We start from the raw sequence: 18,678 nt of genomic DNA on the forward strand, positions 1-18,678 counted from the left end.
TCTGTCACACTGTCACTGGTTCCACTTGTTTTGAAGTCTGGTCTGTTGACATATTCTTGTACTTTCAGAGCGGAAATTTCCTCTGGTGTTATTTTGTTGAATTGAATCAGTCTCACCAATGCCAGTGTCTGAAGGTTCCTGAAGTCCTGTTCTGTGCCTCCATTTGAAACAGCATCAAGAACAGCAATTCTGAGTTTCTTTGTGACATAGCTGCATAGCTTCTTCAGCTGCTCAGTGGTTGGAAGGTCAACAGGACAAAACAGTCTTTCCTGCAATAGTGATGATGCTCCTGCAGACATATGCATGTCCCATTCAACATTATGCAGTGTCAGGTAGTCACATGCCTCTTTTTCAGCAACTGTGTCCTCCCTGCAAATGGCAAAACATCGTTTGATTGAGACCATCTGAACCAGGTCCTGACCGATTTGGGTAGTTGCAGAAAGCTGTGCGTTTTCCTTTGTACCAGCTCCATCCTCGACATTAAGGCTTCTGACTCTGGTTTTCACAACGTTGATTACAGTGTTGAAGTTACCTGCTGTAAGGAAATCATCCAAGGTATCTCCCCGACCAGATTCCCTCAGTGCTAGGAGCAGGGTTGCCCAACTTCTCATCTTGATGGTCACAAGACCTTCTCTTCCATGACATGTATTGTTTAGGCAGTGGTTACCTAGGGCAACTAGTAGGGGGTCAGTTTGGGCTACAAATGAGATATCATCATTGGGCATATTAGGGAATACTAGAGATTTCAGGCTTGGGCTTGCACCAGAGTGATCTTCAGGATTTTGCAGCATATCACTCTGAAAAAGGAGTTGCTGGATGTTCGTAGATCTTTGACCAACAATGCCTCTAGCATAGCATCTTTGTCTAGAATGCCTCCAAAGTTCTCTTTTTCTGGCATAGCCCAGACATTGTGGACAGGGTGAGAAGTCGCAAAGGTTGCTCTGTTCATCTTTGAGACCTGGCCTTCTCGCTAGGATGATCTCTCCACCACCTGTTTGGAGAACCTTCTTATTGTGATAAAAGTTTCCTCTGTGTCGAAGAAGCTCAAGTTTCACTTTTCTCTCATAACTGTTTACCGGCAAGACACGGATTACTGCCACTTCTAACTCTTCAGAATGACAGAGCAAGTAGTGCCTGCCTATCTTCACTTCAAGCATTTTGCCACAGTAAAAGCAAGCATTATGTTTGTCATACACCCGTTTTTCACCGCTTACTGATGACCTCCTCTTTGATTGTTTGAAGAAAATGTTTCCCTGTCGATCACATGAACTGCCACCTTTAGGGTATTTGTCACCGACATAACTGTAGCCTCTTTTACGAACTCTTGAAACCAATGGCTTTGCCTCATCCTTCTGTATAGTAAAGAAGAGTATCAAAAACATACAAGAACCATGTTTAGCTAAACTAGAGATGTCGCTGTGCTGACTGGTCTTCCTCGCCATATCACATTATTTTCCCATAGGTCTGTTATACATCTTGCCAGTGTAAGACAACAGTTTCATATGATTAGCAACAAAAAAAAAAATTGAAATGACATGCATGAAAGTTTAATGGCACAATCCTAAATGTGTTTAGTACTTATACATTCCTTGAACCAGATTTCATTTGAATGGCTATATTGTTTCAGAGTGCGAGTATAAATTGGGGATTTGAGTATTTCCACATGACCTTTGAGTTTTGGACCCAGGTCTACCCCTAATATCCAGTTGGAAACTGTACCATTATGAGCACCAACTTGTTACATCCATTCAACTGGGCCACCTTCACCATTGTTATAGAAACACTGTATAGTTTTGACAATTAAAAACATATCTACATACAGTTTATGACTTTTGGAACAAATTAAATTCACCAAGTTCTAATCCTTGGCATTGTACTTCAGGTCTCTAAAGTGTGTCACCTGTAAAATTTAAAGGACAAGTTCACTTTCATAGACATGTGGGTTGAGTGAATGCAGCAATATTAGTAGAACACATCAGCGAAAGTTTGGGGAAAATCCGACAATCCTTTCAAAAGTTATGAATTTTTTAAGTTTCTGCTCAGTCATGCTGGATGAAAAGACTACTATAGCTTGTGATGTCACATGTGTACAACGATATAAAGAAAGAATAAAGGAAATTCAACATATTTCCATTTTCTTGCATAACAAAAGAGCACTCGACTTCTCTCTTTCAGAAGGCAGGGGGAATAATATTACCCTTAACATACGTCAGTAACAAGTCGAAGGAATGTGCACTGTGTTCAAAAAGTAAAGTTTTGTGAAATTCTCTTTTTATTTTCCTTATATCGTTGTACGCATGTGACATCATACACTTTAGTAGTCTTCTCATCCAGCAGTGATTGGGCAGATACTTAAAAAAATTCATAACTTTTGAATAGATTGTCCGATTTTCCTCAAACTTTCTCTGATGTGTTCTACTAATATTGCTGCATTCTCTCAATCCTTATGTATATGAAGGTGGACTTGTCCTTTAAACTTCAATTCCTGTGTCCCAAGAATGATTCCTTGAACTTCAACCTCTATCCATAACATTATGTCTTCAATGCACGAATCACACTGCCTCATAAGCTTTAGCATTCCCAATGTCTCCATGTGACCTTGTGATGTATGAGCTTGCATACAGATATCTGCACTCTTCATCTATCATGTCACATCCAGATTCATCATTGAGATTAGCGTAAAAGTGAATATTTTCATGTGAATGATTTTTCACGCTTAGCCTTAGTTAGATGAACTTCTTTTTTTTTCTTTAATTCCGCAGAATCAGAACATTGATAACAGGAACATATAGCATGCCAAAATATCTGTGTACTTTTATTTTTCACGCTAGCTTCTGGTTGTGTGAAAAGCACAGAAATTACCACACTGCAAAAATTTCCACATTTACACTATCATGAATGGTTTCAATGCAAATCCTTTTCAATGATTATGTATAAGGAGTATTTACTGTTACCTCCAAGGATGGATCCCAGTCTTCTGAATCATCAGAATCATCAGACTCTTGGCCTATTTCATTTTCCTCAATATCATCCTGCAACAAAATAAAAGGGTCAATTATTTATAGGATTTCAATGAGTTGAACTTTGTTATTTTTCTGTGTTTTAAGAAAATACAAATTCATCTTGGGGCTGATGATAATATATATGTATATATACAATTGTTGTATATATAGATATATTTTTTGGAGGGGGGGGGAGGGGGAACACAAAGAATTTTGAAAGTTACTTTTGCTGGAAACATTGAAATATTGCAGAAACCATTAGCATGATTACTAAATCTTTATCATTTGATCAATTGTATGTAGCTATGTCACATGAAAAGGGCCTTAAGGTGTAAGAATTTTGAGTGATGGTCGTTCTAGGCCTTATTTGAACATGCAAACAATTTTTAAAAAATGGAACTTGATTGTGGACGTCATGCAGGGAATTGAAACAGGTCTGTGTTTTGCAAGCAATTTTTCCTTTTGTGACTGACTCTGCACTGCAAAAGGGCATCTTTCTCACATTATGGCATAAACATGACAGGATTTGTGAAATTTATGTATCATTCTAGTATAATATATCATTCAAGTTAAACTAGTAGCTGTAACAAATAATCAGTAATTCTTTCAGGAGAATTGTCAATCAGATTTGCAATGTGGATGTGTGAAATCAGAACCACTGCAAATGTATAGCTTTACACACTGCAAATTTTAATGTACAGTCAACCTCGCTAAGTCGACCTCGCACAAGTCGAAACTCCAGAAAAGTCCCAATTTTCTCTTTATTTATTTCTTTTAAATAATCTTTCACAAGTCTAAATTTACATGTCGAATTTTGACTATGTCAAAGATACAGTTCGACCTCGATTATGCGGCCTCCTTTCATACGGAAATCTCTATTATCCGGACATGTTCACGAAGTGAAGGACTTTTTCTTTTAATCCAAAAATTGAGAAAAAACAGTGACTTTAAACTCAATTAAAATTTCTACAAAACTCACACGATTTACCTACAAGATATACTTAATTTTTGTGAAGAAGGGACTACAATTTTGTGCAGGCTAGCAGAGATTACACCACCGTTGCGGGGTACGCTACCTGCCTAGCTGCCAGTGCACTGGGACGGCAGCTATATACATTAACATTGTGTCTTCCATATACGGCCAATTCGCTTATCCGGATGAGCGCCGGTCCCGACATGGCCGGATAATCGAGGTTGAACTGTAATTTCAAGTCCAAATTTGTGTATATGTTATTTCCATCGCACAAGTTGAAGTGTTTTTTTTTCCCCCATATGTCATTCAAACATGGAAGTTACGCATTCTTTCATTAATAAACGAAGGGAAAAAAATACACAACTTTTGCAATAAAATACTCCCAAGGGTCGAATCCAAGTTAACCCTTATTTCTCCTCTATCCTTGATGTCCAGCTGAGCAGAACATTTACATGTAAGCCCTACCAGGGTAGAAGCAAGCTATATGTGGGCGGGACAGCGGGGTTTCAGGGAATAAAAAGTAGAAAAAAAAAACCTCCATCAGGTATAGTACTGATGCGACCGGTAAAGGGCTGATTTGACAGAGCTTGCGAACGATTTGCAAAGGACAAGAGTGGCAAAATCCAACATTCGGAAAAGTTTTCCTCCGAATGTGTTCAGACAATGGAGTAGTAAACCATTCTTGCGCAGTTTGTTGAACATCTCACGACGTATGTGCGAGTGTCGTGTGTACCATTGCTATTATAAGTACAGCCCGTTATGCACATTGACCAAGAACGTGTGATGGAAGTGCGAATGCAAAGTTCTCAATGATCATGGGAGAAATGTTTCCAAGGAGAGATGGTAGCTGTTTTGAGTTGAAGTTTTTCTCTTTCCTACTTCTCCATTCTTTTCCTTTCATTTTTCTATTGCGTGTGTGCCGACAGTTTTTCTGAGGGTCTACCCCCACAAGCATTTGATTTTTTTTTGCAGGATTGCTCACACATCATCTTAAGTTTCAAATATAATTTTGGTGTACCGTATGTTGTGATTTTTTTAATACCAAACATATTTTTTTCTTTGCTGGTTTTTAAAATATCTTGTTACAGTATACTATAAGGCACTCTACAAACAAACTAATCAACTTTGATTAGAAAAACAATACAAACTGGGACTCATGAAAATCTGATCAAAATGATGAGGATAATCTAATCACCTTTTTTGATGTGAAAACCTTGTCAAAAAATGCGAATAGGAATTTAATCAGAACGATTAGATTCAATTAAAAAAATCTTGTTTTGATGTGGACACCTTATCAAAAGTTGTGAATAGAAATTTAATCAAAATGATTGGATTTGATTCAAAAAACCTTATCAGGGCAATTCCGCGGTTAGTAACGTTACATTTGAACAAATTTAGATATTTGTTTTTACTACAAAATTACCATTTATTCATTTCAAGTCAAATTATGTCAAAAACATATTCATCCTTCCCATGTTTATGATACAGAAAAGAATGAATACAATCCAAGAAATATTAGAATTGCTATGGCAACTTAAAGGGCTGGTTAGTAACGTTACGAAAAAAGGACATGACAAAAAAATCAATGTCTTGTAACAAAAAGTGTGCAAAAATTCAAGTTACTTCAAACAAAGTGTTGCATTAATTTCAATTATTGCATCATGACAAATGTTCATGCAAATTTTTTTAGCAGTTCGACCGATAATTTTTTAGCTAGACCCCCAAAAGCATGGTTAGTAACGTTACGGTTAGTAACGTTACATTTGTCCGGAGTAATTCCGCAGGTCATTTCACCCTTTTGTAATCGACAAAATGTCACATGACTTCTGGAGTATTTAAATGTATTCATCTTTTACCCTTTAGCAAAGCTTTGAGGAAAAAATTTCAAAGGAACCCACTGTAATTTGCATTTAAGTGAATTTCAGCATCCCCAGTCCCACATGTACATTTTAGATGATGGTTTTAGATCTTGCAAAATCAATGAATACGAAAAACAAAATCTACTGAATTTGAAAGACCTGAATGATTGATGAACATCCATGGCATTAGTTGATACCTAAATCAAAGAGTAAGATAAAGAGGCACATTTCTTTTATCCATGTCATGTCCACCTAACTGCGGAATTGCCCATCATGTTTTGATGCTTAAATCCTAATCAAATTAAGAATCATATCAAATTTAATAGGACCACTCATATCAAATTTAATAGGACCATTCTAATCAAATACAGTGTACTCCCTTATAACGAACACAGTTATAACAAAATTCCAGTTACAACAAAGTAAAAATTCAGGCCACAACAGTATCCACGCTAGGTATTTTTATTGTTTGTTCGCTTATAACAAAATTTCTATATAAGAAAAGAAAATTGCCGGTCCCAAGGGCTTTGTTATAATGGGAGTCCTCTGTACAATGATTAGGCTCCTTATCACACTCTGCATCATATCAAACACTCAGAGAATTAATGCACACCAAACACCTTTTTTTTTCCATGTTAAGGAAACACATTTATGAGGTTTTCAAAAAGACAAACAGATTCATGGCAACACATTGTGTGACACCAATAAAAGATGAAACTTGCAAAACTTCACATAATAGTGGCAACACATGACAAATTTCAAGAAACTTGTTCAAAGACTGCATGAGGGAATCAGTTAAATACATGATACATATTTTGATATATCATGAAATGCTATAAATCAACATCAAATTGTTCAACAATGACACAAGATAAGGTTTGCACATCGACGTACTACTGTAAAACAATATTTTCGCGGCATGAAATTTTTGCAAATTGGAGCCAACGGCCTTTTATGTGGCATGAAATTTTCGTGAGTTGCCTCTAACATCCAATGCATACAGTGTAAACAAACTTTCACGTGCATTTTAATTTCGCGAATCTTGGCTCTCGCGAAATTTAAATGCACATGACCCTTCCTCATTTTACAGTATATTGGTTACACATGCCAAAATACCAGGCCAAATGCTCACAAATTGAGGTGAGTAGCTTAGTCCACTTGCAACTGTCCTACTACCATGGCTAAAAATTTTGGCTACAATGGCAATTACATGTTATACATTAATCACAACATGTCAAATTTCAAGTCAAATGCAAGAAAAACTTGGGAATTTAGCAAAATCTACATTACATTCGTATCATTTTCATTAAAAACTAGAAGTTTCACTAAAGGTGATGAATACCCCTGCTCCCGCAGACCAGCTTCCCATGGAAAAAAATTGAACCTGGGCTTGATAAAAGGTAATGGGTATGTGTCTGTCTGTACATACATGTGTGTATAGTACCTTGTGAGTACCTGGTGAATTTGACTGCTTCACAATTGTGGAAGTAGTTCACTCCACAAGATTTGAAGAAAATATGCAGGTAGCATGGCAACACGTCAGGTACAAACACAAAGAGTGACATTCAGCAATGAAAAGAGATGAATTATTTGTTTGCTCATTAAATACTATACCAACGGTATATTTGCGATTTGCGATTTGGGGAAATATTGTCAGTGCCAAGTCAAGGAATTTGTACTTCTTTCAAAAACTGAAATGTGTAATTGTCTTTATGCTTTCCTTATATCGTTCTTTGCATTATGACACCATTGACACCATAAACTGTAGTAGTCTTCTCAACCAGTAGTGATAGTGCAGAAACTTTGAAAATTCATAACTTTTGAACGATTGGTACTCAGTCCACATATGAAGGTTAACTCGTCCCTTAAAGGGGATGGCTAGTAACTGATCAGTGGGAATCAGTGGGAATGCTGGAGGATGATTGTTCCAATCCTTGTGGGGTTCATTTAAGAGTACATTATATATCTATTCTTGTGTGAAAATTATTTGCTTCAGAATGGTCTCATATTCAAGTAATGTGCAGTTTAATGTTTCCAGGTAAGCGTCCCTGGTCAGTGACGGGGCATTAATCTGCACATTACTTGAATATGATACCATTCTGAAGCAAATAATTTTCACACAACAGTAGATATGTTAATGTACTCTTAAATGAATCCCACAAGGATTGGAACAATCATCCCTCAGCATTCCCACTGATCGGTTACTAGCCATCCCCTTTAACACTCACAAAAAGTACACATTATATTCATCGCCAGAAACTACGCATTATCTTCATTGCATGTGCCAGACTTTTGCCAAATTGCTTAAAACGGAGAGAGTAGTTCAATGAATCCACAGTTTGTGTGATTTTTATCAAAATTTGCCATGGCAACACATTACACAACATTGGAAAAGAAAGAAAAGAAAAAAGGTGTAGGTCAATTGATAAAAAATGAGAGTAGTTTGAGTCACAAGATTTGTTTAGTTTCTTGTTTTCTTTTTGTTTCTACACCAAAAGTTTTGATTTTCAAACAAATAATAAAGTTTGAAATTTGTTATCTTCCAGACATATTACTCTGCATAGCATTGTCAAATATAATAGTGTGGCAGATAAGCGAAAAAGATGCTCACTTCCAGCGGAGAGAGTTAAATAATGAATGTAAGGATATTTTAGGGCACTGATTAAAAAAATTGGTGGTTCCAAACCACTGGTTTAGCCGCCATCTTGAATTCCAATGTGGTTGCCTTGACGACGTGCTGAAAATCACTACCTTGAATTCTAAATGACAAATGAAGTATGAATTTGGGTGCACCATATGTCCGGTCTTTTCGTAACATGCTTGATTATAAATTGAGTAATGTGATGTCAGACAAAAGGTATGCCTGCCATTTTTAATTCCTTTGTGGCTGCCAGGACATGCGTCCTCACTAACATTTACAGATGTGCAAGGAAGAGCAGTAAAAATAAAGCATAATTCACTGATGTGACAATGTACATACAGTAGCACACATAAACCCAAGATATGGATTTTCAACAATTCAACGTCCATGGCAACCATATAGGATAAGTCAAAGTGGCTGCCATGGAGCTTGTCAGATATTTATATTACACATTATAATTATTACTAGTACTTCGCGTTGCACATACTGAAAGGCAAAGTCTGGATGTATAAAATCTAGTATGAAGAAGAACAAACTGCCCAAACCATCCAAACATACACAACATGGCAACTTGACCAAGAAAAACTATTATTTGGTATATGATCATGTGCATGAATATGCTCTTGGTGGACCCTTCAAAATGCATGTATACATGCATTCATACTAAACTGGATATTTACACAATTTACACACTAAGTAACAGTGCCAGCCTTAAGACCTTCACTGGTTGGCATATTCAGCACTAGTATGTATGGAGATATGGGGTGGTCATATTTAGCCTTCATATGCACACAGCAAGCCTTCCCATAGTACTACATCTGTTTGTGAACTAGTCTGGGGTTTAGACTAATCACGTACACTACACCAACGTGAACCTTGTCTAGATTGTGTATCTGTGAACATTGAGGAAGCTTCGTTTAAAAGTTTGCAATTAAAAGACTGCCCAACCAGAGAATGATATCAATATTCCCCCATAGACACTAGAAAGGTTAGCTAGAAAGGTTCTAGCAATCCAACTTTAGAGGGCTGCCATTTCACTATTGTCCGCTATGGTAGTTGGTTGTGAGGAAAGGAAAACTCTTCCTCTTTCTGTTGGTACCTAAATAATGTTGACAAAATGTCATGCATGACTGAGCATGTGAACTTTATAGAAAATGACAAATGGCACTTTTTCCAAGTTTGAGTGTTGGGCACATGAAGGAACATGCTGTAGATGTCTCACTGAATGGATGGGATCTGTCAATGAAAGTGATAACATTAACAGACCAGCCTGCATGACTGCAGGTTTGTGTTTAGGGTTTCTTCTAACATTCTATGGTCCATAACCTTCAATATGGCCACTGCTGTTAACTTGGTCACTCCCACAAAGGCTAACCCATCATCCATTTTCTCTCTTCATATTCATGACATGGCTTATCACTGCAAGCTCTGTGTTTGATATGAACAGGGAAAATGGACTGTGTGGGTTGGCCTTAAGAGTGACCATGTTATCGGACAGATGCCCATGTTAAAGGTTATGGACCATGAAATGTTAGAAGAAAACCTAAACAACTATGAACACGAACCTGCAGTCATGCAAGCTGGTATGTTAATTTAACCTTTTTCATTGACAGACCCCACCCATTCAGTGAGACATTCATAATTCCTTCATGCGACACTCAAACTTGGAATAAGTGCAATATGTCACTGTTGTCTTGTTCATGTGGTCTGTCATGCATGACATTTTTCAGTATAATTAGGTACTAATGGAAAGAGGAAGAGTTCTTTCCTCACAAGCAATATTGTGCTCTCCATAACCGACAATTATGAAATGGCAGCCCTCCAAAGTTGGTTACCTTTTTTTTTGTTACGCTCTGTACGTGTGGGTGGGGGTACAATGTACATTAGGATTTCAAATTGATTTTTCACTCAGACAGCACTGCTTTCCCTGAATTTAACACTTACAATTTTTGGCAAGGAAGTTCTGAAACAATGTAACACTGGGCACTGATTTTACTCTCCCCTTCCCTTCTCCAAGTCTGTAGAAGAATTTTTGAATGAAGTCCCAAGTGTGCTGGCACTCCCAGGCGTAGTCTATGTCAAGCACATAGACAAGCTTGAAGCAAACATCAATTGCATGCAAGAGCGAGTTGCAATGGATGGTGTTCTTCTCAAGTACTACGAAGCACTGCTCGGGCTCCTCTGGTTTCCCGAGGGCCAGAACAAATGGCTGGTTTTGTTCCAATGTCTCCAGAAATGTTGGAATGTTGGTGCCAATCTGTATAAAAAAAGGACAAAACTTGCGTATCATACTCCTAGAAGTCATAGATTCATAATTGAGTAGATCTGTCTGTTCACTGGTGACCTACCAACAATGCAAGGCATCGGATTGATTCTGTACAGACTACCTGGAGCACCAATAAGTTAAAGGAATACAAAAGAAAATGACATTAAGCGCGGTCAGACTGGCAAAAGATAAAGTTTATCTTCTTCTTTGAGTTTTGCCAGTGTGCCCGCAAACTCCCAGCAAAAATTCCCACCAAACTTCCCAATCCAATTAGGGATATTTCCCCATGCTACCCTTGCCAAACTTTTCAATTTTTTGCCAGTCTGACCATGTATATTGTCTGAATAAATCTAACCACAAACAGACACTGGAATTTTTTATGTCTTCCACACTACTGGATCAGTCAGAAATTAGCACGCAGGATTTCTTCATTCTCTAGGTGGAATTTATAGGCTACGATATTTGCTTGTAGCAAGTATACTGCAAGAAAACTAGCTCATTCGCAACAATATGGTGTTATTCGATATCATGCAATCTTCGGGCACAAATAAGCAAATATCTTGTTTCAAGTACAATAAAGCCAGTCTCACTGATGCACAGATGATGTAATCTAAAAAATGTTTTCTTTTTTTTTGGGGGGGGGGGGGGTGTGGCAGTTGGAGCTCAGGAGGTTTTATAAAATTGATGGAATATCTTCAAAAATATTTGGAAATGCATTGATATAATGAAACCCATTGTAATTACAAACTGATGAATGTAAGCAGCAATTTACATTGATTTACATCAAAATAAACTAGAAAAGCACTCTGAGAGCACAGACCTCCGCCAAGCAGTTACTTTCCACTGATGATCTTGCTCTTCCATAGAGATCAGTGATTTGCACCCACTGCAAAATCGCCTGATTTCTCAATATAGAAGCCTTTGTTGCGTCATAAACCCTCAGATGCGCAGCGCGCCTTGCCCCAGCAGAAACTAGAGCATGCACTGTAGTGCGCAAATGAAAACCTAAAAAATGCGCAGCTTGAACTCCCAACTTTATTGACCCTACGTGGCAAAATATCGAAAATCCTTCATAAAGCCCATACAAATTTCCGGATCACTACCAAAATTTAATCATCTGTTCCTTGTGTCATTCTCAACCTTTCATGCAAGTTTCTTCTAAATCCGTGCACAACTTTTTGAGTTATTTTGTCCACGGACAAACAAACTAACTAACAAACAAACCAACGGTAACGAAAACATAACCTTCTCCCTTGGCGGAGGTAATTAGTTGACACAATAAAAATCATTGAAGACAACAGTTATCCATAGTTGATGCATATCCAACATAAAGGATAGCAATCCCTTGACTACTTGTAGGTGAATATACAATTGACTGGATATCATCATGAAAGTTTGGTCTTATACCTCTTCGCGTCGAATAAAGCTTCTCAATGCTTCATCAACTGTGGCACGATGTAGCCCCCTCTTCCCTCTCTTGTGCCCAGGCGGGAAGAGTAGAGTCAGGGCCTGAAATGCCAAATTGCTCTTCTTCGTGTCTGTTTTAATTAAGAATGATAAGTGACTAGTTACGGGTAAAAAAAAAATGCTTTAAAGCAGTGATGCTTAAAATACCCTATGTTTGCAGTACAAAGGAAATGGCACAGTGACTGACACTCTGAAGACATGTAAGCTTATCATTTCTAGGTACATCCTTCCCAACATATACACACGTTGGCCCAAATTCACAAGGGGGATTTACATTTAGATCATAATTTATTCAAATTTCTTCTGCGTAAATTTTGTGATAGATTGCATACACAGACAGACGTCCCATAACAACTGTGCACTGACACCCGCAAGTCAAAGGTATGCCCATTTCACGGTTATTTAGATATGGTCTAAATCTAAACCATGTGTGTGGTCTGGATTTAAAGCACCTTCATGAATTTGGGCCAATGACTATACTATGCGCAGAGATCCAAAGAGTGTCTTATGTTATTATCCATAGTGACAGATTTTGAACAATTCATACTATTGAATTATAGAGGGACTTGAGGCCAATGTATAAATTTCAAGAAATGAAAATTCTAAACGTGCTGTCAAAACTACCAGGAATTTCAAGAATTCAATCAACTAATCAAAAAAAGCAGTTTGGCAAAGAGATAAAAGGAATCCTCTTCTGCAAGAGACATGTGAAGAAATACCATTTCAGAATTAACTCTTTTCCACGAAACCTGCATTATTTTGGTATGAAATAAAAAGAACATTTTTGGATCTCTGTATGATCAGCTTAAATCTTGCAATTTTGCCTCCGACAGGAGTACATAATAAAGAAAGAGAGAGAGAGAAAAAAAAAATCAAATTTGCAAAGAAATCTCAAGCAGAAGATGAAAAGTCAAATGTTCTGTTAATCTACAATTCTTGGGTCAGATTTTCTAAGAGCAAAATTTACCCCTTTTCCACAGATGTAGGGAACACATGCTGTGTGTGTGTGTGTGTGTGTGTTTGTGGGGGGGGGGAGGGTAACTGAGATATTTCTGATCTATTTATGCTCTCTTACTCTAGCTTGTCTTAGTCAAGCTTGCATAGATTACCTGTATCCATCTCTCCACTGAACTGCAGGTGCTCCTTCCAACGCTTCACTTGTTTCTCAACATACAGCAACACATTCTGGTAGCATGCAGGCCAGTTTACAAATAGGCGATCTGCTGCCTCTGGAAACAGGTTACGAAAATCTTGGTCGATCTGTGGATATGTGTAGGATAAGAAAATCTTTGCAGATTAATACCATCGTACTAACATATACTTATATAACCTTTATCACTGATAATGCCAAGAAGATTCCTTATAAGCATATACTACTAGTGCATTACATGTGCTGATAGTAGATTCAAGGTACAATGTATTTCAGTATTTGCAAAAGATCGACATCATGGACTGAGTGCCATTATCTTCCATGGAATTTCAACTCTATCAAATTTTTCATGTGACTAGAAATCTTAGCTACAGTATAGGTATACACTTAACATTTCAAAACACAAGCAAACAAACATACATGTACATAAAAACCAATCCCATCCATGATTGGCATGATGTAAAAGCCAAATCGAAATTGAAATGGAAATAGCAAAAGCTGATTACCATTCCATCTGTATCCAGCAGTCTTGGGTATAGCTGCAATAGCTCTGACACAGGTTTGTCTTTATCAGCCCTGATTGTTGCAGCTCGAGACTTCACTGTGTCACTCATCCATTTCTTGACTTGCTGCTCTGGCTGATGGTGATCTCTCAGCCACTCTAATTTCCTTGCGCTGTCTTCTGCATCATCTGAACGAGAAAAAGAAAGTAAATTGTTGGCTCTTTGCCAAAATGGCTTTAAAGAACTTCCCCTGTTATGCCCAAAGGGCACTAATAGTGCACAAAGTCTGTAGCGTTAAGGGCCTTTTGGCATAACAGTGAATGTGGTTTAAGGCCCTTTTTGGCATAAGACTGACAAAATATTGACTGTTTCTTGTTTCTGCTACTGCCTATACTTGGTAAAAACAAAATAAAAAATCTTTGTTGAATTACTGTGATAAAATCAGAATCTCAACACCAATCTTATTTGAACCCTGGGGAACCTCTTCAGCATCACTACTGTTCTTCCTGAGCACCCTGCATATCATTACCCCAGCTAATGTCAGGTTCCCATTTACACCCAAGTAGAGTTTGGTACTATAGCTAGGAAAAACAACTTGCCCAAGGACGTGAGCACACAGTACATATCAAACTCAGGATATACCTTATAGAGTCCAGAGTTTCTAAAAATGACTACAATGCTCCATAGCAAGTATTTGTTAGTTTTTGTTAAAACCAGATGAGGTACATGCATATCTTAAAAAAAAAAATAATTGTTGATATTTTCAGACTGCCTTTTCCACTGGATACAAAGTGCTATGAGATGTCATCCCTGGTAACCACAGGAGATTAAACAAATTACCAGGCCGTGACACTAGAAGCTATAGGTCTTCAAAAAGATAGTAATGATGATAATGGGTCTCCAAAGGCCGCAATATGCTTTGATGGATTACCGTCAACAATATTTTCCGGCACACTGGACTGCACTTTTGAAGGACCGGCTTCAGCTGTCAGTTTGGACACTGAGTACTCCCTCCTCCTCACATTCCGCAGACGACTCTCCAAGAAGCCAGAAGCCTCGGTATGACCTCTAGCTGGAGCGAACCATGCTTCCTGTAAAGTTGATATAATACTTAACTTGTCAAAGTTGTCAATCAATTTACTGGACATGTTATTAGAAATATTGTACTACATTTTGTCCACTGTAAAAGGTAAAATAATTGTTTTACTTTTGGAAAACTGCTGATACAGGTTTTAAATTTGGCTGGTGATTTAGGGACCTGTATCCTACCTGTCTCATATTTCCCTGCTGCCAACTACTGTTTGACTGCACAAAAATTTCATACAACTTAATAGCACCACATCCCTTTAAAATGTAAAGTAGGCATCATCTATGTGGGTAACTATCTACATTTTTTATGATTCCTTTGTACAGGTAGTTTTGCAATAGTCTGCACTCTAAGAACAAATGCTCTGTACACACTCATAATTTTCCTTGACCCTATAAAAATATGGCCCTCTATCAGCTATACAAGTGTATACTACAGCCAGCTGACTGCATTTGGCTCTGTGTACAAAATCATAAAAGATAAAAGATATGCCTCGAAATTGTTGTTCTAGACCAATAAGATAAATCACAAATAGATGGGTAACTGATGGAAGATGATGGCCATATCTTACTGATGACAGTTTGATGTATTTCTGTATTTTAGTTACACCCTTCCCCCACATTTTTACCAGTTTAAGTTTGTTGATTAATTAAGAATATCTGGATTTTCATCAGGGAGCTTGCTTCCTGTTGCTTGTAAATACATGCACTACAAGAGGAGAGTGATTTGAAAACAGAAGAAGGGAGAGACCATGATATTTCTAACAAATATAGGTTTATAACACCTCGCCACCCCCTCTAAAAACAAACAAACAAGCAAACAAACAAACCCGAGCACACATTTTCTTTATGAAGGCCTTCACATTCTGTTTATGGCAAGAAACGTGTAGAAAGTACAGTTTCATACATACACAGGCTTCATATTAAAGTCAAAGGCGAGTGAATGTCACACTCAGTTAGCTTCTATTTTCAAAGCTTTCACCAATTAATGGAATATTTGAGCACTGCACAGCTGTAACCTGAATTTCCTAGTTTATTCCTCATTACCAATTTTCAAAAGAAAGTGCATTCATTAGTCAAAAGAACAAAATATCAAATGAATGTACATAACTCTCGATCTACTCACTGTTATACAAAAGCTTGGGTGCCACAAGTGTGGCGACCAGTCTGTTGCCCCCTTGCATTGTGGAAAATGTCCATACCGTCCATGCTTTTTTTTTAAAAACTACATATTTCACCCTCCCTCTCTGAGATGTGATTAAATTCTGAGCATTGAATATGCAGACTTACGTGACCATAACCATCCTCGTTGTCTAGCAGGGGAAACTGTTGAGTTATTGCTCGTGCCAGTGCCAGTTTGACATGTGACTTTACACTGTTGGAATAAGACATTTTGGCACATTATTGAAATTAGCAAGAATGAAAAGAACTAGTTACTGTATACATCACATATTTAGCGAGTCTAATTTTTCGCGAATCAGGACTCCCAGGCAAAATCGCAAGTGGTTGAATTTGCAATCAAGGAGTACAGTGTACTGAAAACAGAAATACTTGTATACATGCGTGCACATAACATTCATGTTGGGAAAAGAGTGATTATTTTTGTGTTTTTATATTCTCGAATAGCATCCCACTAGCAAAATTCATCAAAATAGAAACTCGCAAAATATTTGGCGTATACAGTACCCTGAACACATTTATCAATAAGAATTACATTGACAAATTAGTAAGCATGAAAGTATGATTTGTAAGGCATTAAATCAGCAAGATGACACAAAAGGTGAAAGCACATGTGTGAATCATGTAACAAATAAGAAAGGAGCAGTAATAAAGAAATAATTAGATGCAAAACTACTTATTATATGATATTAATCTACCTTAACTGCTATTTTGACTAAGAAAGAGTATTCCATGTTGATGCGTAGTTCAACGCTGCAAACTGGCACTGGTCCGATGGTCCCTGACTAGTAAAAATCATTGTCAAGACCAGTAACTTTTCAGAAATGGACCGGTAAAAAGTGGAAAAACTGAGTACCTACTGATCCCAAAGACAGGTTGGACCAGTAGAAAAATTGGGTTAGTGTTAACCCTGCATAATTGCTCAAGCAGAAACTCCAACTCTCCCGCTTTCAACGGGAGATTTGCTGAGTGCCCATTTTTGCAAAATCTCCTGTTCTCCCGCTTGAGATTTAATTTCTCCCGCCCTGGCTATGTCTTCCGCTTGAAATGATTTCTTCCTTAGTGTCGTCATATGTGGAAAAATAAGCCTTAGATAGCACGAGAGAGCATTTAGAACTGTAAAGCTTCCAGTGCCTGCTTGATTGCCCTGGACCCTGGCCGCAAGGAACTTCACGCTTTGCGCTCATGATGTGCGCTTCACGCACATCAAGTTGGAGTCTCCCATTTGCAAGGGGTTTCACGAGGGAGAATCTCCACATCAGAAGGTGCTTGGGGTTGGAGTCTCTGCTCAATCTGGGTATTTTTTGCAAAACTGAAAAATCTTTGCAAACTGTCATACTTCATCACCCCATCAGCATTTATAGCATTAAAATAAAATGTCTCAAAGTGCCTTCAATACCAGTATCTATAAAAAACAAAAAACAAAACTAGATTACACAAGGAATGTAGGTAGAGCTCACTGTGTGCCATAGTGGTCTATCAAGTGGGAAACGAGAGTGTTGACAATCATCTTTCTTGACTTGTAGCTCATCAAGCCTTCCTCCATTTCCCTGACCAGGTACTCCCCTTCCCTCCTCCTAGTCAATATTGCCCTTATGTCCTTGAATGAAAAATAATGGAAATGAAATGGATTAAGAATTCATAATTATTTTCTTGATAGTACACAATCGTGCCTCCTCCAAGTTTCCAACTTTTGTTCCTATTTCAATTAGTTGCATTCAGAGGCAAAGCTGTACATTTCCCATGTAAGTTGGATTTACTTGTATGTTTTAACTGTCTTGGATATTAAAGCTCTAGAGACACACAGATAACAAACTGAACATAAATTATATATGTTGAAAACAAATCAATAAATCAATTAAGACAGTACAGTTGAGAAGAACAAAGTTTCTAGCAAATGTAAATTTTGTGATGGGACTCAAGAATTGGAATCAAGAACCACAATAGTAAACACTGAAATACTCAACAATGAAGGAATATTACAAGCATGATAGTTTAATATATATACATGTATCTAGTTGACATACATACACCAATTTACTTACAAACTCGTGCCTTAGTTTCTTTGCTAGTGGCTGCCCTACTGTTGTTGTCAGTGAATTTCCTAGTGCTGCTGTACGCCATGTGGAGATGGGGACGGTTGCTGCTTCTGTCACCTCAAATGGATTCTTCACTTGAGTAGTGGCAACTGTGGCATAACCTTGTGGGGTTTCAATGTTCATCACTTTCTGTAAAAATACAAAGTTGGACACTTTATTCAATTTTGGCTGTATATCTCACTGCCATGAAGTTCAAACAGCTTGGCAATGCATATATAATAAAGTGAGCACACTAGATGCTTCTAGGGTTTTTAGCAGATTCCACTAAGATGAGAGTTTAATAGCCCATACAGGAGGTATAAGCCAATGCCTACGCTATTGATTACCGTATTGAGATTTTACAATTAATTCAGCCAGTGGCCCAGCATATTACATACAAAATTGCTGCATGCAAAATTTGTAATGCTTTAATACAAGTAAGACAGTGCAAATAAATTAACTGATTGGTCACAC

The 18,678-nt window shown here is 37.7% G+C and overlaps 2 protein-coding genes across 2 annotated transcripts in view; one reads left to right on the plus strand and one right to left on the minus strand.

Moving 5' to 3' along the window:
* The window catches only part of LOC139730915 (ergosterol biosynthetic protein 28 homolog), a 62,461-nt gene that overhangs the window by 12,922 nt on the left and 30,861 nt on the right, over positions 1-18,678 (plus strand). The gene's annotated exons all lie outside the window — the stretch shown is intronic.
* Positions 10,409-18,348, minus strand: LOC139730922 (uncharacterized). The gene is made up of 8 exons (XM_071641804.1): positions 18,172-18,348; positions 17,587-17,726; positions 16,238-16,322; positions 14,793-14,952; positions 13,865-14,049; positions 13,318-13,468; positions 12,149-12,279; positions 10,409-10,732 (listed from the first exon to the last, which is right to left on the minus strand). The coding sequence occupies exons 1-8, from the start codon at positions 18,346-18,348 to the stop codon at positions 10,409-10,411; spliced, it is 1,353 nt and encodes a 450-aa protein (XP_071497905.1).

This window comes from Diadema antillarum, unplaced genomic scaffold, assembly GCF_040938485.1.
Source record: "Diadema antillarum isolate AM-2024a unplaced genomic scaffold, OU_Dant_1.0 seq00000343_RagTag, whole genome shotgun sequence".
Taxonomy (NCBI): domain Eukaryota; kingdom Metazoa; phylum Echinodermata; class Echinoidea; order Diadematoida; family Diadematidae; genus Diadema; species Diadema antillarum.

What these genes read in the sequence shown, in the direction of transcription:
- LOC139730922 (XM_071641804.1), bottom strand. Translation starts at nt 18,348, where the DNA reads ATGAACATTGAAACCCCACAAGGTTATGCCACAGTTGCCACTACTCAA. An exon ending in AGAAACTAAGGCACGAGTTT is followed by an intron (nt 17,727 to 18,171) that starts GTAAGTAAATTG and finishes TTTTCATTCAAG; the next exon opens with GACATAAGGGCAATATTGAC. An exon ending in CAGTGGAGAGATGGATACAG is followed by an intron (nt 12,280 to 13,317) that starts GTAATCTATGCA and finishes TAATTAAAACAG; the next exon opens with ACACGAAGAAGAGCAATTTG.